The 22816-nt window shown below is 36.0% G+C and overlaps 1 protein-coding gene across 1 annotated transcript; it reads left to right on the plus strand.

The window, feature by feature from the left end:
* The first annotated feature begins 64 nt into the window (after nucleotides 1-64).
* On the plus strand, nucleotides 65-21525 carry LOC136797886 (uncharacterized). The gene is made up of 10 exons (XM_067054466.1): nucleotides 65-316; nucleotides 3449-3533; nucleotides 3830-3888; nucleotides 5114-5163; nucleotides 6051-6122; nucleotides 19404-19549; nucleotides 19851-19987; nucleotides 20724-20766; nucleotides 20908-21038; nucleotides 21313-21525. The coding sequence occupies exons 1-10, from the start codon at nucleotides 170-172 to the stop codon at nucleotides 21490-21492; spliced, it is 1050 nt and encodes a 349-aa protein (XP_066910567.1). The 5' UTR covers nucleotides 65-169; the 3' UTR covers nucleotides 21493-21525.
* The last annotated feature ends 1291 nt before the right edge of the window (nucleotides 21526-22816 follow it).

The raw sequence follows: 22816 nt of genomic DNA on the forward strand, positions 1-22816 counted from the left end.
GAGGTTTTACTGTACATTCATCGGAGTTTATTTTGTTTCCATTTATATTTTCATACTCAGACATTTATTTTCAGAGTCAAACCATTAAACTGTCATCTATAGTTGCGAGAATGGGCTCCCAGAAGTCTCGTGTAACTCAACCATAAATAGAATAGAACTAGCATGTGACATGGATGAAATCGATTTAAAGTGTGGAAGATGTAATTTGAAGTTCCACTGCCTAGCTGCTTTGAAAAAGCACAAGAGAAACTTTTGCTCTTACCTCAATAATAACAATAACAACAACCAGTCTCCAACTATTCCAAAACTATCAAAAGTAAATATCTTTTTTTAGAAGACCTTGTCCTTTATATGTGTCCTTTATTTAAATAAATGGACTTTTTTCACCTCTTCGTTCAATTTTCACCTCTGAAAACCTGCACAGGTCAGTTCAGATCATGTTCTGGACTTTTTCAAGTTTAAAGCTGCCAAATGGCCATGATGGCACAGTTTACTTATCTGGCTGCGTTGTTTGTTTGTTTGTCTGGGGATAGAAAAATTTTTTTTGTTCCCCCGGACGACATCTGTGCCCCGTATTGTCCGGGGCATTGGCAGGGTTGTGAATGTTCTAGGCAGCTTGGGAAAAACTGTGTGAAATGATACGTGAGTCATGGATGACGCTAGCAATCAATAAAAGAAACCAATAAAAGATCAAAGACCAGACGATCTCAATTGAACAGAATCGACAATCGAACCAGTCAAACCAAATCGAACGCAATAGACCGATTGAAATTCTACGAATTTCGACGTTCGATTGAGATTCGATTGCGTTTGACAATCGAATTTCAATTGGTCAATTGCGTTCGATTTGGTTCGACTGGATCGTCTGCCGATTCCGTTCGATTGAGATTGTCTGGCAAAGAGAAAAGCCGTAAATGGGAAAGAATGGTTGTTCGCCAATCTTGGGGATTTGACATTACGCTAGCAGATTTCATGAGCTTTACTACTCCCTGTATAAGCAACATGAAGAAATAAAAAAAAACCTAAAAATTCACCCCTGGAAAATATTTAGATTGTTTTATTTTGTTCGATCGCAAACACTCTTGAAAGCGACAAATATTTATGTTATCCAATCCAGTGATATTAATTGTTTTATTTTGTCTAAGGCGGTAATCACAAATATCTTTGTTTCCTGTTGCCCGACCGACTCTCAAAAATTGAATAGAATTGAGTCGGTGAGTCTGTACCGGGTGCGTCAGAAAAAACTTTGGACGTTTGGCGAGCCACTGAGGCCGAACAAAGTCTTGTTTAGACTCAAAACCACTTTTATTAGAAAGAGGACATGCTAACTTAAATTTTGCGGTATAACTTTTTAAGTTTGGTCAAGTAGTTGTCAAGTTATAAGCTTTTGAAGTTAAAATTCACTTTTCGAAAAGTGTGAAAAACACGTAATAAAAGGGTATTAAATTAAGCATTTTTAAGCGTTTTCGATAAGAATTTTTTTCAAATATTTCTAAAAACTGACTATTTACTAAAAACTGACTATGTTGTAAACGAAAACTGCTTTTAAAAGTATTTTAACAATTAATTATGTCGTAAAAGTCGTTAAATAAGTCAAATACTGAGCTATTTTTTCATTATTTGCATAAATTTAATACACCTTTTTTTACGTGTTTTTTACACTTTTCGAAAAGTGAATTTTGACTTCAAAAGCTTATAACTTGACAACTACTTGACCAAACTTAAAAAGTTATACCGCAAAATTTAAGTTAGCATGTCCTCTTTCTAATAAAAGTGGTTTTGAGTCTAAACAAGACTTTGTTCGGCCTCAGTGGCTCGCCAAACGTCCAAAGTTTTTTCTGACGCACCCGGTAAATTTGTCTGACATTTTCTGTCGATGAATGTTACTGCCGATGAATGTTATTGCCAATTTTTTGCGTGCGATTTCTAGTGCATTCGCCGCATTTTGACTTATGTTTATCATTACATGCGCCATTTTGGGTCTGAGGTCACAGTGCTCAAAGGTCATAATTTGAAACCACCCATAACACACAGTTGTTTTGGCTGGCTGGCAGTTTTTTTCAAGAATACACTCCAAAAATGGATGATGGATGATAAAAACCCGAAAATCTTTACGACCGACCGACCAACAGACTCACTTTTTAGACCCAACAAGGACGTGAAATGAAGATATTTGTGATTGTCGCCTAATCGAAAATTGCTTTGCAATTTTTTAAAAAGAACTATCCTATCAAATGAAGGAAAGAGACTTTCATCTAATCAGAAAGGATTCTTAGAAAAATAACACTCCCATCAAATTCCAGCTTTTGTTTGAGAACTAAAGATAAGAAAAAAATCAACCCTTAGAATGAACGACTGAGACAAATAAAGTTATATGACTGTTTGTCATCCAAGGTGCCAAAAAGCCATCAGCACCAAAATTTAGGGCAGGGCGTTAATAACTTTCATCATACCCAGCAATCTCATTGGTTGAAACTTTAAAAAACTTTCCGAAGGAGCAACTTACAGAAGCCACTGAAAAAAAGAGCCCAATTTCCTTTTTTATTGAAGATTTTGATACATTACATGGGGAATACTTCTGTCAATGTGTATTATGTGTCAACTATGTAAGCGTTGTATTTTGAAATAGGAAAGAGAAAAGAGAAAAGAGCTAAATCTAGCCTTTAGCCTAATTGTCAGCTGTCAGGGCACAATTAAAGAATAAGCTTTTTTATATCAAAAACAAAACACACGGTTTTCCCCAAACTGCCAGGTACATAGCTATCCTCGAGCCATAGTGAGCTATCCAGAAACGTCTAGTTGTCATCAACCATCCTGTTGTTTTTTGCTTATTAACTGACATTTTATTAAGTCTAGAGCACGGGATATTAATTTTAAGGACCAGAATAAACTATTTTATGAAATGGGAAGACCACGACTGCTATGTAATCCCTTGCTATTTAAACCAAGCTAAATAGCTTAGTAACCAAAACCTTTTTAGTTTATTTTCCGAAAACAGCATGGACTTGACACTAAAATTGGCTCTATGTAACAGTCTAGTTGAATTCTGAAAACAAAACTTTTTTTTTTAGTTATAAAAACAAACTTCTTTCATCTCCTTTTGAATGAAAAAATTAAAAGTTCAATTTTCAGATTTTCTTTTTTTATGTCATGATAATTGATGTTAGAAAAGGTTCAACATTTTCAACTTTTTAAGTTCCATTTTCAGCCATCTATTTTTTGGCTTTCCCAGGAATGAGAAAGGTCAGCTGTTCTGTTACCTAGAATCGTAGGTTTCAATTTATCTTTTTCTTGCTAACTTCTTCAAAACTCTTTCTGAAAACAGGATCTTTTTTTTGCATCACAACATAATGGTTGTTAATTGTATTGACTCTTGTATATGAACATAAATTTTTTTGCTCACAGGATATCTACATTTTCTAATCTTATAACCTAAATTATTTTTCAGGATGCTGGCAAAATTGATCAATCCCAAATATTGAGCAACAAAAACCTTAAGGAACAAGCCTTTCAATTAGAAAAGGAAAGAAAAGGTGTTACAATGGTTTTAAGACTTCTGGTATTTTTAAGAAAGTTTTGGTACAAATTCCAAAGAAAAATTGAATTTTTTGAAAAACAAGTAATTTCTTTACTCAAACTCCTTGCAAGCTTTTAAAAACATATAGTTTAACAAAACTTACTTTAAGTTCCTCAGAATTTGAAATAAGCGGAAATAAGAACTTTTCTACTTTCCCTCAAGGGAACATCTCAGCTCATTAAAATTTACTGTTAAGTAGTTATTTTAAGCTGTTCCATGTTTAATCCAAAGTGTCCTTGACTCTCTTTTTAGAATTGTTGAGCCAATTAAAATTGCTTGGGGGAGATATTAACCGCTTTGATAAGAATGAAGTAAGACTTTTTCTCGCATTTGTTGGTTCTTCTTTATTATCATGAAATAAAATTGTCATTTGTTTTTTAATATTTTTTCTAACTCTGACATCATTTTTGCCGTGATCTGACAAAAGGAAGTAACCATCAATTTTTAAAAATTCATATTTTTGCAAAAATCAACTCCAGCATATGTTTTCCAGTAGTTGATTTCTAGTAAAAGACTTCTTTTTATCATTTTTTTTGGACTAAAGTTTCATTTTATTTTCTGACAAAAGGAAGTAAAGTCGCTTACTTCTTTTTATAGCCTGAAAAATGAAAATTGCTTGCAATATTTTGCGGTTTATATTCTGACAAAAAGAAGTAGCTTTAAATTTTTTAGCTTGAAAGAGCTTGAGTAGAGTAAATCTTGTGTGGATTTTTCTAAAATCAAGATGTTAAACTTCTTTTAACTCCTTCCTTTTAAATATTATACTATTCTAGGGTTTGGCCTTTCACAATCAGCAAAAGTTTTGATCTTAAAACGATACCATTAATCTTGAATAAGGTCAAGTCATTTATGCAATTATCTCAAAATAAGAAAAATGCAGTTACTTCCTTTTGTCAGATCACGGCAGATTTTTTGATGCAAGTTTCTGTCATTTTGCTAAACTGTACTGAAAGAAGACATTCAAAGTCTATTGTAAATTAGTCTGCAGAGGAGACAAAAAAGGATTTTGATAGAATTCAAATTAGATAGTGGTTTTGTGCTCATACTGTGTAAGATGAGTAAAATATCATCAAATAAAAATTAGATAGTGGTTTTGTGCTCATACTGTGTAAGATGAGTAAAATATCGTCAAATAAAAAAAGTTCTAGAAATGAAGATGAATACTTTCTATTTGTTGTAGAATTGTGCTTTGATAAACATATCCGTATCATAAAACCTCCAATTTCAGGGCGTTCAACAATATGAAAACATTTTCAAGAAATGTTTACTTAGTCAAAACGTTTTTGCTCATTTTTGTGCGAAAGTGTAGACCAGCCTTAATTTTCTTTTAAACGGGCACAAAAACACTATCTTTACATATTTCAACTTCTGTCGAGAGCTATAACCTTTTTGTCCTCTCATCTTTGAGATGGATAGCTCTTTGTCCTGCTTTCAATATGTGCAGCGGTATCAAATTATAGCTAATTGTTTACTTCAAGGAAGAGCTGCTTGTTTTATGAGAAATATTGTCAATACAATATTTTTCTCGATTTTTAGCTATCTGGTAACAACGATGACCATGAACAATTGTTTAAAGCAGGAAAAGTGTAAGTAAAAAATATCTGTCCTAAACCCTAACCTTTATAAACCCTGTGCTAGCAAAGCTATATCAGTCATCTCTGATTAAGCTGCACGCATCTCCTTTGATATGTTTTGATTTGATATAGGGGATGCTAATCGTATAAAAATATATCAAAGGGGATGCCCGCAGCCTAGTCTTTGATTTGAGTTATAAGGAGATTAGTACCTTAATGTTAGCGTGGGTGAATTTTTGAAAAAATCAAATTTTAGGAGAATAGTTCTATTAATGTACCACAAAGATTTTGTTTATTCAGAATCGAGAAACTGCCTCTACCTTAGGTCACTGGTCCTAAGTATGAGTGGGTCAATAGATTATCTACACGCTTTTTTTATGAGAATGACGTTTTCTCATTTCATCATGGATATTCTCAACTTTTTAGTCCTTAAATACTCTTACGGTCTTCTTAGGTTAGGATCCAAATTCAAAACTTAAATTTAACATGAGATACACACATGAAGCATAAAATGGTATTTTTGTGATAACATTTAGCCTTACTTGGGGGTTAATTGGAAATTTACGGTTATAATGCTCTAATAATGGTATTCTTAGATTCTGTTGCCAAATTTCCATGATGGTGATATTTTTAGCATTTCTTAATTTTTGGCCAATTTTATTATGAATATTCTTAGAAAGTATATTCTTAATAACAAGTTAAGTATGTTCTTCTAGACTTTTATTACGTGTTAGTTTTTTTAAGTCAGGGTGAAACTTATAAGTATTGATTTTTTTAAATATAGAAAATTGCTAAAATAAACTATATATACATGATGTTTTTCAATTCTGTGTTTATTTATTATCAATTCCAGAATGCTTATTATTTTTTAACATTTCTTTTTTATTTTCTCCTCTCAGTCCGCAATATGCATGGGATGGGCATGAAGATTTTGAAAATCAGAACCCTTCTCAACTATTGCAAGATCTCAGGTATGTTTGAGTATGAAATCGAAGAATAGATGCAAGGTTATTTAATCGATGTACTGGCTAATGCTCTAATATTTTTGGACCTACCACGGAGGTCCTTTAAATTAACTGATGTTCGTTCGTTCGTTCGTTCGTTCGTTCGTTTGTTCGTTCGTTCGTTCGAACTGTTTCACTTGCTGCTCACTAGAACTTTTTGTTGCTTTTAGAAAAAGTTTTTTTTTTATGTGAAACAGTCTTTTTAGTTTTAAAGAAAAGTTTCACTTGACCCTCCACTGACCCCTTTCTCCCCTCCCTTTTCGTTCCTTCTCACCCCTCTTTTTTCGTTCCTTCTCATCTTTCCCTTTTCGTTCCTTCTCATCCCTCTGTTTTCATTACTTCTCATCCCTCCATTTTCGTTCCTTCTCATCCCTCTGTTTTCATCCCTTCTCACCCTTCCCTTTTCGTCCCTTCTCATCCCTCTGTTTTCGTCCCTTCTCATCCCTCCCTTTTCGTCTCTTCTCTTCCCTCCCTTTTCGTCTCTTCTCTTCTCTCCCTTTTCGTTCCTTCTCACCCCTCTTTTTTCGTTCTTTCTCATCCTTCCCTTTTTGTTCCTTCTCATTCCTCTGTTTTCATTACTTCTCATCCCTCTGTTTTCGTCCCTTATCATTCCTCTGTTTCGTTCCTTCTCATACTTCTCCTTTCGTTCCTTCTCTCAACCCTCCATTTTCGTCCCTTCTCATCCCTCTGTTTTCATTACTTCTTATCCCTCCATTTTCGTTCCTTCTCATCCCTCTGTTTTCGTTCCTTCTCATCCTTCCCTTTTCGTTCCTTCTCACCCCTCCCTTTTCGTTCCTGCTCATCCCTCCCTTTTCGTTCCTTCTTATCCCTCTGTTTTCGTCCCTTATCATTCCTCTGTTTTCGTTCCTTCTCATCATTTTCCTTTCGTTCCTTCTCATCCCTCCATTTTCGTTCATTTTCATCCCTCCCTTTTTGTCCCTTCTCATCCTTCCCCATAAGTTCCTTCTCATCCTTCTGTTTTCGTTCCTTCTCATCCCTCCATTTTCGTTCCTGCTCATCCCTCCCTTTTCGTTCCTTCTTATCCCTCTGTTTTCGTCCCTTATCATTCCTCTGTTTTCGTCCCTTATCATTCCTCTGTTTTCGTTCCTTCTCATCCTTCCCTTTTCGTTCCTTCTCACCCCTCCCTTTTCGTTCCTGCTCATCCCTCCCTTTTCGTTCCTTCTTATCCCTCTGTTTTCGTCCCTTATCATTCCTCTGTTTTCGTTCCTTCTCATCCTTCCCTTTTCGTTCCTTCTCATCCCTCCATTTTCGTTCATTTTCATCCCTCCCTTTTTGTCCCTTCTCATCCTTCCCCATAAGTTCCTTCTCATCCTTCTGTTTTCGTTCCTTCTCATCCCTCCATTTTCATCCCTTCTCATCCCTCCATTTTCATCCCTTCTCACCCTTCCCTTTTCGTCCCTTCTCATCCCTCTGTTTTCGTCCCTTCTCATCCCTCCCTTTTCGTCCCTTCTCTTCCCTCCCTTTTCGTTCCTTCTCATCCCTCTGTTTTCGTTCCTTCTCATCACACCGTTTTTGTTCCTTCTCCTCCTTCCGTTTTCGACCCTTCTCATATCTCCCTTTTCATTCCTTCTCATCCCTTTGTTTTCATCCCTTCTCATCCCTCTGTTTTCGTTCATTCTCATCCTTCCCTTTTCGTTCATTCTCATCCTTCCCTTTTCGATCATTCTCATCCCTCCCTTTTCGTTCCTTCTCATCCCTCCCTTTACGTTCCTTCTTACATGTTTTTTTTATAAGCAAGTGTAGGCCCCTTGGTCAGGCTCGTGTATGCTTAAGTTCTCAATGCATCCAGGCATTGTTTATGCTTATTATAAGCTTAAGAATCATGCTTATGATTCACCCTGAGCCAAGTTTTTAATTGAATTTCAGAAATTTTGTGAAAAAATTTATTCAGACTTTGGGAGCAGTGTGGAATGTCTTATTTTTTACTTAACCTCTACCAAACCTTTTTAAACAGATAAAAATGACCTCTTCAAAAGTATTTTAGGCTGACATTATATGCTCATGTTATGCTTATGAATTTTGCAAATCTGAGCCTTCGTATACTTATAAGCGTTATGCTTATAAAAAACATGTATCCCTCTATTTTCGTCCCTTCTCATCCCTCCCTTTTCGTTCCTTCTCACCCCTCCTTTTTCATTACTTCTCATCCCTCTGTTTCGTCCCTTATCATTCCTCTGTTTTCGCTCCTTCTCATACTTCTCCTTTCGTTCCTTCTCATCCCTCCATTTTCGTTCCTTCTCATCCCTCTGTTTTCGTCCCTTCTCATCCCTCCCTTTTCGTCCCTTCTCTTCCCTCCCTTTTCGTCCCTTCTCTTCCCTCCCTTTTCGTTCCTTCTCACCCCTCTTTTTTCGTTCTTTCTCATCCTTCCCTTTTTGTTCCTTCTCATTCCTCTGTTTTCATTACTTCTCATCCCTCTGTTTTCGTCCCTTATCATTCCTCTGTTTCGTTCCTTCTCATACTTCTCCTTTCGTTCCTTCTCAACCCTCCATTTTCGTCCCTTCTCATCCCTCTGTTTTCATTACTTCTCATCTCTCTGTTTTCATCCCTTCTCTCCCCTCCCTTTTCGTTCCTTCTCATCCCTCTTTTTTCGTTCCTTCTCATCTTTCCCTTTTCGTTCCTTCTCATCCCTCTGTTTTCATTACTTCTCATCCCTCTGTTTTCGTTCCTTCTCATCCTTCCCTTTTCGTTCTTTCTCATCCCTCCATTTTCGTTCCTTCTCATCCCTCTGTTTTCGTTCTTTCTCATCCTTCCCTTTTCGTTCCTTCTCACCCCTCCCTTTTCGTTCCTTCTCATCCCTCTGTTTTCGTCCCTTATCATTCCTCTGTTTTCGTTCCTTCTCATCATTTTCCTTTCGTTCCTTCTCATCCCTCCATTTTCGTTCCTTCTCGTCCCTCCATTTTCATCCCTTCTCATCCTTCCCTTTTTGTTCCTTCTCATTCCTCTGTTTTCATTACTTCTCATCCCTCTGTTTTCGTCCCTTATCATTCCTCTGTTTCGTTTCTTCTCATACTTCTCCTTTCGTTCCTTCTCAACCCTCCATTTTCGTCCCTTCTCATCCCTCTGTTTTCATTACTTCTTATCTCTCTGTTTTCATCCCTTTCTCCCCTCCCTTTTCGTTCCTTCTCACCCCTCTTTTTTCGTTCCTTCTCATCTCTCCATTTTCGTTCCTTCTCATCCCTTCGTTCTCGTTCCTTCTCATCCCTCCATTTTCGTCCCTTCTCATCCCTCCATTTTCGTTCATTTTCATCCCTCCATTTTCGTTCCTTCTCATCCCTCCCTTTTCGTCCCTTCTCATCCTTCCCCTTAAGTTCCTTCTCATCCTTCCCTTTTCGTTCCTTCTCATCCCTCCCTTTTCGTCCCTTCTCATCCTTCCCCTTAAGTTCCTTCTCATCCTTCCCTTTTCGTTCCTTCTCATCCCTCCCTTTTCGTCCCTTCTCATCCTTCCCTTTTCGTTCCTTCTCATCCCTCCATTTTCGTTCCTTCTCTTCCCTCTGTTTTCGTTCCTTCTCATCCCTTCTTTTTTGTTCCTTCTCATCTTTCCCTTTTCGTTCGTTCTCATTCCTCTTTTTTCGTTCCTTCTCATCCCTCTCTTTTCGTTCCTTCTCACCCTTCCCTTTATCATTCCTTCTCATCGCTCTTTTTTCGTTCCTTCTCATCCCTCTGTTTTCGTTCCTTCTCATCCCTCTTTTTCGGTCCTTCTCATCCTTCCTTTTTCGTTCCTTCTCACCCTTCCCTTTCGTTCCTTCTCACCCTCCTTTATCGTTCCTTCTCATCTTTCCCTTTTTCGTTCCTTCTCATCCCACCTTTTTCGTCCCTTCTCATCCCACCTTTTTCGTCCCTTCTCATCCCTCTCTTTTCGTTCCTTCTCATCTTTCCCTTTTCGTTCATTCTCATCCCACCTTTTTCGTCCCTTCTCATCCCTCTGTTTTCGTTCTTTCTCATCTTTCCCTTTTTCGTTCCTTCTCATCCCACCTTTTTCGTTCCTTCTCGTCCCTCCCTTTTCTTTCCTTCTTATCCCTCTCTTTTCGTTCCTTCTCATCCCTCCTTTTTCGTTCCTTCTCATCCCTTTGTTTTCGTTCCTTCTCATCCCTCCTTTATCGTTCCTTCTCATCCTTCCCTTTTCGTTCCTTCTCACCCCTCCGTTCTCGTTCCTTCTCATCCCTCCCTTTTCTTTCCTTTTTATCCCTCTGTTTTCGTTCCCTTTCATCCCTCTTCCGTTTTCGTTCCTTCTCATCCCTCTTTTTTCGTTCCTTCTCACCCTTCCCTTTTTCGTTCCTTCTCATCCCTCTTTTTCGGTCCTTCTCATCCCTCCTTTTTCGTTCCTTTTCATCCTCCCCTTTTTCGTTCCTTCTCATCCTTCCTTTTTCGTTCCTTCTCATCCCTTCGTTCTCGTTCCTTCTCATCCCTCCTTTTTCGTTCCTTCTCATCCCTCTTTTTTCGTTCCTTCTCACCCCTCCTTTTTCGTCCCTTCTCATCCCTCTGTTTTCGTTCCTTCTCATCCCTTTGTTTTCGTTCCTTCTCATATCTCCTTTTTCTGTTTTTAATCCCTTCGTTGTCGTTTTCGTTCCTTTATACTTCCTATTTTAGACTCAGCTTAAGAAAATATGCAAAATGATGAATTTACCCATACAGTTTTAAGACTGTTTGAGAGCAAGGGAAATAAATTTTAGGATTGGCACACAAAGTTTTGATTTAACTTCATGTCTTAGTCTCATGAACACAATCTCACAAGGGCATTACTCTACTGCGTTGCTGCGAAAATACATTTAATTCAATTCAATTTAAAGTACTTACCTTATTGTGAAGAAGCCTCCACTACTGGGTCAGAAACCGTTTGATTCGGACACACGAACGCTTTTCCATGCGTGACGAACGGGTTAACCGTTTGCGACGAATGCTTTTGCATCCTTCGCAAACGCCCTTTAAAAAAGTTTGATTGCGACCATTCGCGACGAACGCTTTTGCTTTTTAACCCGTTTGTGAAGAACGGCTTAAAAAGAAAAGCGTTCGTGAAGAACGCTTACGAAAATTTGAGAAATGAAACCGTATGCGAAGAGTGCTTTTCCGTTTGCCGCGAATGCTTTTAAAGAATTATTCAAAAAACCGTTTGTCACAAACGGTTTAACATACGCAACGAATGGATTTTAATGGGAAAGATTTCTAAGAAAATTTACTTCGCATTTACTCGGATTTATGGAACGGGGAATGAATTTACTTATTGAGTTACTTCTCTCATTAATGTTTTTTAAAAAAGGGTAACTTTATAGAAGGGGTCAAAATTGAAATAAAAGTCATTAAAGATTTGCAGCAACATTGCTTTAAAAAACTGTTCGGGGTCGATAAGTTATAAGGAAACTTTAGGTAAAAATCATTATTAACTTTTCTTTTCAAATCAAATCTTCATTCCGTCTAGAAAGTCAAAACCAGAATATTAAGTAATTAAAAGAAAAACTTTGAAGATACCCCTGTCTCACCACGAACGATCTTTTAGAGAACACCTGTATTAGAATAACCTTAATAGATCTTAGAAACACTCTTGAAAGTTACGAAGAAAGCGATTTGATAAAAGTGATCTTAGAAACACTCTGAAAAGTTACAAAGAAAGCGATTTGATAAAAGTGATCTTAGAAACACTCTTAAAAGTTACGAAGAAAGCAATTCGATAAAAGTGATCTTAGAAACACTCTTAAAAGTTACGAATGAAGCGATTTGATAAAAGTGATATTTGAAACACTCTTAAATGTTTCGAAAACAGCGATTTGATAAAAGTGATCTTAGAAACACTCTGAAAAGTTACGAAGAAAGCGATTTGATAAAAGTGATCTTAGAAACACTCTTAAAAGTTACGAATGAAGCGATTTGATAAAAGTGATATTTGAAACACTCTTAAATGTTTCGATAACAGCAATTTGATAAAAATAATCGTAGAAAACACTCTGAAAAGTTACGAAGAAAGCGATTTGATAAAAGTGATCTTAGAAACACTCTTAAAAGTTACGAATGAAGCGATTTGATAAAAGTGATATTCGAAACACTCTTAAATGTTTCGAAAACAGCGATTTGATAAAAATGATCTTAGAAACACCCTTGAAAGTTACGAAGAAAGCAATTTGATAAAGGTGATATTCGAAACACTCTTAAATGTTTCGAAAACAGCGATTTGATAAAAATGATCTTAGAAAACACTCTGAAAAGTTACGAAGAAAGCGATTTGATAAAAGTGATATTTGAAACACCCTTGAAAGTTACGAAGAAAGCGATTTGATAAAAGTGATCTTAGAAACACTCTAAAAGTTGCAAAGAAAGCGATTCGAAAAAAGCGATTCAATAAAATCGATCTTAGAAATGCAATTGATTTTTTATAAGCATACAAAAATTCAAAAGCTGGCTCGGAAATGCTTAGATCGAGAGATTTACAAAGCTGAAAAATGCTTTGAAGGATGCTTATATCCTAAGCAAAATTTTAGAGAAATTTCGAAAATCCAGCCAAAAACAAACAAATTTTGAAAAATTCTTAAATCTTTGCCATAGTATGATGAGTCTAGATATGCTTATAAGCCCAATCTTTTCCTACTTCCGTCCTTCTTTAATTTTAAGAAAAGGTTATACATTGTAAAAATGAAAATCAGAGCTTTTCACAGGAAAAAATCCGTGAATCACATGCGTGTGAAAACCAATTTCCGAGCATGTGATCCTGCAAAAAATCACATGCGTGTGAAAATGTAATTCACAATCCATCTTTTCTCACTTGTTAAATAGAATAGAAGTGAGTTACTTTTAGGGTATTAAACCTCTCTCTCTAAGAAAGACAAACAATCCTATTTGTGATTTTAGATCTAGTCAGACACTCCATTTAAGTCGAGAAAAGATGGCTTGTGAATTGCATTTTCACACGCTTATGATTTTTTTCAGAATCACATGCACAGAAATCAGTTTTACCAAGCATGTGATTTCCATACTTTTCCTGTGTTTCTTAGAGCGTGGGAGATTTTTATCACGTAATAAGCATTGGAATGTCTTCTTTTTCTTTTAAATGTTGCAAAAAAGGAGAGAAAATGTTGCCCAAGAATGGCGGCCTTTTTGATCTTAATAAAATGACACTGCGTTGTCTTCCTTTTCTTCACAGAGAGCAGAAATGAGATTTTAAGTATCGATGAAATGCTTGATGAAATGAAATTTGCTATAAAGTGAATTTCCATAGAGGATTATCTCTTTTTTCTTACCTTTTACCACGACAAGGGTTGTTCGCCGATACGGCATCTCCTATAACAAATCATATCAGAAGGGATGTGGCCAAAATTATAGCCTAGAAGCCAAGCCCTCCCAAATCGAAGAACCCGATCAAATAATGTAAAAAGTCAAAGAAAAGTCAAATGATTTTCATCAGTATCAAATAAACTTTCTTTACACCCTGTCTCAGTGACCCTGTTTGAAGTCAAAATAAAATGAAATGATTTTCAACCAAGGTAGATTAAACTTTCCTTACAACCCTGTCTCAGTGACTCCGATTGAAGTCAAAGAATAATCAAATGATTTTAATTATTGTTAAACTTTCCTTATACACCCCTGTCTCAGTGACTCCGTTTAAAGTCAAAGAAAAATCAAATTATTTTTATCATCATTAAACTTTAATAACAGTCAATGTGAGGAAAACCTCTCTTAAAGGTTTTTTTTTGATTGAAAGGTCTGATGATGCGGATGTAGTAAAAACAAGTGCGACAAGATTAGAAAATACATTGAATAAAAAAACATTCCTCATTCCTCAGACTTTAACTGATACTCTTTCGAATCTTTTTATGTTTATAATAAATAGAACGTTTTCTATCTTATAATCAAAACATTCGATTATAAATTTGCTCGAAATCTTTTTTTGTTTACAAAAGCCAAAGAATGCGAGGTCACATCTCGAAACAACTTTTGATCTTTCACTTGTTTACAGGATATCGTTGCGTAAAAAAGTAGCTTTGATTTATCTGGCTCAGCATAAAGACACTGCCTAAAATAAGCTCCTTTTATTCCCATAGAATACCTTTAAGGACGATAATCTTGACAATTGTTAAGAAGAGCCATTCAGCACACATTTTTAAAAACTTACAACCGTTTGTGACGAACGATTTTAAACGATTGTTCAAAAGCATTCGAGGTAAACGGAAAAGCATTCTTCGCGTATGGTTTTATCTCTTGAAGTTTTTAAAGCGTTCTTCGCGAACGGTTTTCTTTAAAAACCATTCGTGACAAACGGTTTCCCGTTCGTGACAAACGCTTTTATTAAAAAAAATCATAAGCATTCGTCACGAACGGGTGACCCGTTTGTCACGCATGGAAAAGCGTTTGTGTGTCCGAATCGAACGGTTTCTGACCCAGTAGTGCTCCGTGCCACCTGCGTCGCCTTTCTATCCATTTTTCGTACTGCTTCTTTTTTTGTCAACTATTTTTTAAACTAGCAAAAGTTAAAAAATAATAATATTTGACGTCAATTCTGGTCAGTTTAATTGGCGTCATCTTATCCATTTATTGTTGCTGACGTCAATTTCACATTAAAAGAATGTTCTGTTTTGGCAGAGGTTTAATTGTAATTTTGAAATAACTTAACACCTTAGATTTTCGTTCCTTCGTTCGTTCGTTTGTCTGTTACCAGCTTTCCTCGGCATTGGTATCCTGAGTATCAGAGGTTAAGTTTTCAAAGAATATATTAACCTCTGAAGACCAATAATAGAAATTTTATCGCGCATGTGTCAATCTAATCACTTTAGAAAGAATCAAAGATGAAAAGCAAATATTACCTTATTAATGTCTAGCAGACTGTATCAGTATGCAGTTTACTATTTACGAATTCCCCAGAAACCTCCAAGTGTAATCGAAGTGAGTTTCTTCCGAAAGAAATCTTTTACATGATCCCCAAATGTATAACAGTAACCTCTAAACTATTAATTATGGAAATGTCACTTTTAATTGAATCGAAATAATAGACAGAAGTTATGTTATGATTCTCTATCACGGACTCTTTTTAAAAAACATTGATGATATTTTTTTGTTGTGTTCTCAACGATGGGAATAAAAATATCAACTTTGAACCATCCAAGATCTTGGATGGTCGTCATGGTTACTTTTGTCTTCGTTGATTGCGCATGAATAGAATCTCGATTCGTCGGCACAGCATCAATATATGATTTTGACCTGTGCTTTTCACGCTACGGCATTGGCTCATTAGTTTTTTCTGATTTTCTGCACAATGATGCAAAATGGCAATACCCAAAATGTGATCGGGTGATTTTCGGAAAAAAAATTTTCCGGCCGAAAATGTCAGAAGTATGCTTTTTTCATTTGCTTTATTGCACAGAGATGCGTATTAGCAATGTCCAAAACGTGGCCGATTCGGATTTTTGAGAAAATTTTTTTTCCGGCCGAAAATGCCGGGAATATGCCGGAAATCGCCGTTTTCACACAAAAACATTAATGATATCAATGCCCACCAACAAGCATGATTCAGTTGTCAATAAAACTGATTTTTGGAGCCGGAACTTTCTAAAAATCGCCGGAGTAGCCGATTATCGCCGGAAAAACAGATTTTCTTCAATTTCTCGAGCTATACTTTATATTTTAAATGAAATTTTGGAAGTTTGTGAAAAATGGCAATACCTAAAATCTGACAGAGTCCGATTTTGAATAAACGTTCTTTTCCGGCCGAAAATTGCGGAAATATGCCGGAAATCACCGTTTTTGCAAATTTTCATTGGACTTTTTCCGAATATTTCTTTTTTATTTCACTCAAAAACATTATTGATAACAATCCCACTTTCAAGCATGATTCAATTGTCAATAAAACTGATTTTTGAAGCCGGAATTTTCTAAAGATCGCTGGAACAGCTGAGAATCGCCGGGAAAATGGTTTCTCTTGGATTTCCGGAGCTGTATTATACATTTTTTAATGAAATTTTGCACACTGATGCAAAATGGAAATACCTAAAATGTGACGGAGCCCTATTTTGAGAAAAAAATTTTTCCGGCCAAAAATGCTGGAAATATGCCGGAAACACCGGGGTTTTTTTCATTTTCTCGAGATTTCATCATTAGTTTTTTCTTAATTTTTTACTCAAAGCAATACTAGCAATGCCTAAAATATTTCCAGAAAATTGTTTCCCGGCCGAAAATGACAGAAAATGATATGCCGGAAATTGCAGATTTTCAATGGACTTTTTCATTTTTTATCTTTGTTTTTTCAAACAAAAACATTTTTTATAAGAATTAGATTAAGCATGGTTCAATTTTCAACGAAACTGATTTTGGTAGCCGGAACTTTCTAAAAATCGCCAGAACAGCCGAGAATTGCCGGAATAAGAGATTTTCTTGAATTTCTCTATTTGTTCTTGTATTATTCTGCATTTTCATATTAATGTTGCCATTTTCTCAATTGTCTTATTACATCAATCTTCAGGTAGGTCCATTCATGTAGAAATGTAGGATGTAGCTTGTTTGTTTTTAATCTTCAAGTCTAAAAAACATAGGCTGTGAATCTAATCTAATTCTGCTTTATATTCAAACGCAAAAAGACATGAAGTAAACAAAACTAAAATGGGTTTTCTGAAGCTAGTAATTTTAACTCATCTTATTGACCCTCTGTATGGGTCATTTTAACAGCCCAAAACATGCCAATCCATAGAATTAAATTGGCCTAATTGGAGTTGAGTCCCGAGTGGGATTCGACTTTTCAGACAAAGGATTTTCGTCGATTTTGTACTTAACCATAAATTTATGTCTTTACCTTTTTGGGTTTTCTTTGGAATCGATTCTCTTCCTCTTCTCTTCGTCATTAGGGATCCCTCGTCATTATGCGTTTAAAATAAGTCCATTCTAATTTGCCGGAACCCGATTTCAACGTCATTGTAACACGCCCGGAAAAGTACCATACCGATTTAAATATTTGGAAATGAATGTCCGTGTTTGTAATACTCTCGGGTATCTAATGGTCGTCCCCCCCTGCTAATTAATTTTTCGAAAATTTTCCTCTACCCATATTAATTCAGTCCCGAATCTAGCCACATATTTAACACGTTCGGGACAGTCCCGAATTCAACCTTTTTGCTATCAAAATTGGGACCGTCCCGAATACCGCCTTCTTTATAAACACTCGAAAACGTATTTTTTTAAAGAAGTCGGAATACTATGTTAGGGCAGTAAGTCCAAAGTAGTGTATTCCGCCTTCTTTATAAACACTCGAAACGTATTTTTTTAAAGAAGTCGGAATACTATGTTAGGGCAGTAAGTCCAAAGTAGTGTATTCCGCCTTCTTTAGAAACACTCGAAAACGTATTTTTTTAAAGAAGGCGGAATACTATGTTAGGGCAGTAAGTCTATAGTAGTGTATTCCGCCTTCTTTAGAAACATTGGAAAGGGAATTTTTTTAAAGAAGGCGGAATACTATGTAAGTGCAGTAAGTCCATAGTAGTATATTCCGCCTTCTTTAGAAACACTCGAAAACGTATATTTTTAAAGAAGGCGGAATACTATGTTAGTGCAGTAATTCCAAAGTAGTGTATTCCGCCTTCTTTAGAAACACTCGAAAACGTATATTTTTAAAGAAGGCGGAATACTATGTTAGGGCATTAAGTTTATAGTAGTATATTCCGCCTTCTTTAGAAACACTCGAAAACGTATATTTCTAAAGAAGGCGGAATACTATGTTAGGGCAGTAAGTCCATAGTAGTGTATTCCATCTTCTTTAGAAACATTCGAAAGGGAATTTTTTTAAAGAAGGCGGAATACTATGTTAGGGCAGTAAGTCCAAAGTAGTGTATTCCGCCTTCTTTAAGAAACACTCGAAAACGTATTTTTTTAAAGAAGGCGGAATACTATGTTAGTGCAGTAAGTCCAAAGTAGTGTATACCGCCTTCCTTAGAAACACTCGAAAACGTATTTTTTTAAAGAAGGCGGAATACTATGTTAGGGCAGTAAGTCCATAGTAATGTATTACGCCTTCTTTAGAAACATTCGAAAGGGAATTTTTTTATAAAAGGCGGAATACATTGTTTGGATTTTTTGTTCTTATATTTTCGCCTTCTTTAGAAATTTTGAAATAAGGAAAATCGGGACTAAAAATTTCTCGTTGCCTTATATACTTTTACTTGAGTCCCGAATCCAATATGTTCGTAAAGTAAATCGGGACTAAAAATTTCTCGTTGCTATATATACTTTTACTTGAGTCCCGAATGCTGCAACCTTTTCGTAGACCAATTCGGGACCGTCCCGAATCAAACCTTTATATAGACAGATTCGGGACCGTCCCGAAATTTACATTTTCAAGACAAGCTATCATTAGCCCGTATAAATAAAGATCTGCCCCACACTTCCCTGATTTTCAAATTCAAGCCGCCATATCCATCTTTTCAGTGACTCAGATATTAAATATGTTTTATATATACTTTTACTTGAGTCCCGAATTCAATATGTTCGTAAGGTAAATCGGGACTAAAAGTTTCTCGTTACTATATATACTTTTACTTGAGTCCCGAATTCAACCTTTTCGTAGACCAATTCGGGACCGTCCCGAATCAAACCTTTATATAGACAGATTCGGGACCGTCCCGAAATTTACATTTTCAAGACAAGCTATAATTAGCCCGTATAAATAAAGATCTGCCCACACTTCCCTGATTTTCAAATTCAAGCCGCCATATCCATCTTTTCAGTGACTCAGATATTAAATATGTATTATATATACTTTTACTTGAGTCCCGAATCCAATATGTTCGTAAGGTAAATCGGGACTAAAAGTTTCTCGTTACTATATATACTTTTACTCGAGTCCCGAATTCAACCATTTCGTAGGCCAAATCGGGAATTTTAATTTAGTCCCGAATCCAAACATTTCGTACGCAAAATCGGGACTCAAGTAAAAGTATATATAGTAACGAGAAACTTTTAGTCCTCGTTTACTATATAATAGTATAAATCAAACCATCGATCAATTTTTTTTTTCATCGATTTCGACTTCCTAACTACGTCGTTCTAGTCTGTTCTAGTTCGGGACAGTCCCGAGCGGGACTCAAGTTAAATTAGGCCATTAAATTTGATTGAATTCAAAGAATGAAATACTCACCAAATATAATACACTTAACCTTAGCCCCAAAAAAATAAATCCAGACATTCCATAAATTTGCGACAAACTTATTTTTCCCCAGTTTTACATTGTCTCACTTTTAAATTTCATTTTTTATTGTTTCTTACCAGGGTCATGTCTGAGGATTACATAAACAAAGGTGGAAATGATCAAAACATTCTAAATTATTTCTCAAAACTTGAAAAAGAAATCGAATATCTAAAAGATGGCTTAGAAGGTGACCATGGCAATAGAGAGGCAATCAACACAAGCCCAGGTTTGTTTATAACCCGGGGGGCACTGAGCTTGATGGCCGACGGGGACGTGCCGCTGGACTTGGAATGAAAAAAATTAACAAGCGGGGGGGGGGGCGTTTATTTGGAACCTAAGAGTAACAATCTAAGATTCTGAACTATTTACTTGTTTTGAAAACTTAAACAGGATAATTCTACAGTTATAACATTTAATACAGGGTAAGAAAAAATATGGTCAAAATTTCTATGACATTAATTTCTCTGCAAGTAGCACAATCTTTGTCAGACCATATTATTTAACCCATCCATGTGACTAATTTTTAGTTGGCACAACTCTCGAGCAATTACAAAATCAATTAAAAAAATTCGAAGATAAGAACCAATACCTGGAAGATGAAATTAATCACCTTAAACGGACGCAACAAGTATCAAATAATCAAAATCAGAAGTCAAATGCACAGGTATAATGTTGTCTGTTAACAGTTCCAATATATACGGAAATAGGGAGTGGGTACGTTTTGAGTAATCAAACTGGGGGCTGTGCTAACAATTCAAATAATTTTCTTATATACTAGTATGCAAATTTAAAATGTAATTTAGCTTGCCCTTATGTGATAAACATCCTTTTTTAATAAGCAACTCCAATTTTCGGGTCAGGGCTGGGGTTGCTTAGCATTCTTGCTCATTTTCTGAAAAATTTGCTTTGACCCCTAATATTATACCATTTTTATGCTTATTCGGTCAATGGCTGTGGGTTGCCATGCTTAGATTATCTGAAAAGCTTTAGCTTTTCGAGATAGTGAAAACGATTTGGCTAATTGTCAGGGCTCGTGCCTTAGCAACCTGGTTGCTTATAAAAAATGTCTAATGTATCATGGAGATATTTGGTAATAGGAAAAAATGTTATTGCATTTAAGTGACCTTTTTGATTATTTTGTTTGAGAACTTTCGTCAACTAATTTTTGATTTTACGTTTCGTGGAGATGGGGTTACACCCTTAAAATTTAGCTGGGGGATATTTTCACTAGCCCCTCCCCTCAAAAATTGCTGGGGGCTAGACCCCCTTCGTCATTTTATATTAGTCCGTTGAGTACTTATTAGAGTACTTAATCAAACTTAGTAATTAGGTTATTGCATTTCAATGGAAATTAGGTCTAGTAAACATTTTTCACACAATATTTTACATAAACTTTCTAGGAAAATGTTGAATCGACATTGCATCCTTTTGGCTTTCACCAAGGTAACGACAATGTTTAATTTATCAATTGGGATTCTTTCAATAAAATAGAAAAAACTGTCTAAAATTCCTAGGTTATTACTGTGCTATCCACCTCTAACTATCGACCCTATCTATCTATCATTCTTCTAACTTCCACTATAGGGCACTTGCAGAATGATCATGTACCAATGATAAGTCACCACAAAGGTGATTTTCACGAACAGAGGCTCATGGGAATTCGTCAAGAAACGGAATATTATCGCCAACAACTTGAGCTTGAACAGCTAAGACAGGTAAACTAAGCCTGTAAAAAGAAAACTCAACCTAGAAAGAAGCCCTTTGTCACTTTATATTGATAACAAATTGAACTTGCATTTAGAAATTACTTTTTTGCCATCTTTTTGTTGAGCCACTCCTAAGAGAAGTACTTGGTCATACAATAAAAATGTATATTATGGGTGTTAGGAGCAGTACAGGCTAATCTTATTAGAATGTTTGTTAAAAATACTCCAAATATTTCCTCTTCTCAAACAACTTTTGTTTTATTTATACCGATTTGATTTTCAGCAACTTCACAATTTGAGAGGCCATCCTAACCACCCAGTTCTTCCATCCATCGGAACAACAACAACAGCCAACCATTATCCTACACAGCAACAACATCCTTGGCAACAACAGAGACCATTAATGGTTGCCAATAATCAACATTTTAATGAGGTGCATACGCTTAAGTGGATTAATTTTTGACCTGGATTTTTTACTCGCGAATAGAGAATCTGAAGTTTTAGCGTAGAATAAATTTCGAAAATAAACTCTAGTTTAGACGACTGATTTTACCGTGCCTGTTCTAATTGAAGGCAATCTTGGCTTGAAAAACTTGTTGAAAGAAGCCATTGCATTGACGTCAAAAGTAGACAATGCATTGTCCTCAAAAGTAGACAACGCATTGTCCTCAGACAGCCAGCTATCTGTTCACTTCAGTTCACAATTAGAGCATACAAGGCCAAAAGTGGACCCTCTAAACCAGAGCTAGACCTTCTCATTCATCTTATTAGGGGTTTTGGTTAAAATTTGGATTTTAGATTTTCGAGAGAACTAACTTCTTGTGCGAAGATGGCCAAATGATGGACCAAAATTGCAAAAGTATAGGTTGACAGGTGTTGCTATTTCGTTCTTAAAGCAACAGAAAGGGAGTAAGCATCTTTAGAGGGAGAGGGAAAGGGTTTTTCCCTTTACAGTGAAGGCTTAGATGTGTATCCTTATATAGCAAAAAAGTTACTTTCAGAAAGTGCTCGAAAACGATAAAAATCGAACTTTTGAATTTTTAAAATTTCTAATATTGAAATTACTCCTACCTTTCATAGAATTTCAATCGAACTTAATCGAACGATAGGTGTTCGGTTAACGAACCGAATCGGACAGTAATCGAACTTCACCGCGGAAATCTTGATTAGTTCAATTAGTTCGATTGAAAATACGGTTCGATGTTATTTCATGTATGTTCGAGTTTTTCGATGCGTGTTCTAAGAATCTTGTTGCTTTCCCGGAATTGTTACCCTTTTTTTCTCGGGTATACCAGCAAAGATGTTACGAGAAATGTCCCAGGAGAAATCGAGACACTTACTGAATGACTGTCTAACTTTCCAAATTTAATTTTCATATTCGAAGTTTTGATCTCTTTCCATTTGCTAGTGGCAAATCGATTCTTAGTCAAGGAATGTATTGACATTCTATTTCCCGTCCTTGACAAAAATTAAAGCGAGTTTATATATTTGCACTTTTGAGGACGGTAAAGTGGACTGAAGCGATTTGGAAAAAACTCGCAGTTCTGACCCGCAAAATTGAGGACGGTAAAAGTGTTGATTTACCGTCGTCCTCAATTGGTCAAGAAAAACACACATACATAAACTCGATAAAGTAAAGAGATAGTAAAAAATCCGACTCGCACGAGACAGAGATGCTATGTATATTTCCTTCGTTGTGAGGTAGGGATGCCAGGAGAACTACTAAAGAACTACTCGCATGAGATAGGGATATACGTATCTGATAAAATAATATTTCTTTCCATTTT

Source organism: Clytia hemisphaerica, unplaced genomic scaffold (genome assembly GCF_902728285.1).
Source record: "Clytia hemisphaerica strain Z4C2 unplaced genomic scaffold, Clytia hemisphaerica genome assembly, whole genome shotgun sequence".
NCBI classification, from domain to species: Eukaryota; Metazoa; Cnidaria; class Hydrozoa; order Leptothecata; family Clytiidae; genus Clytia; species Clytia hemisphaerica.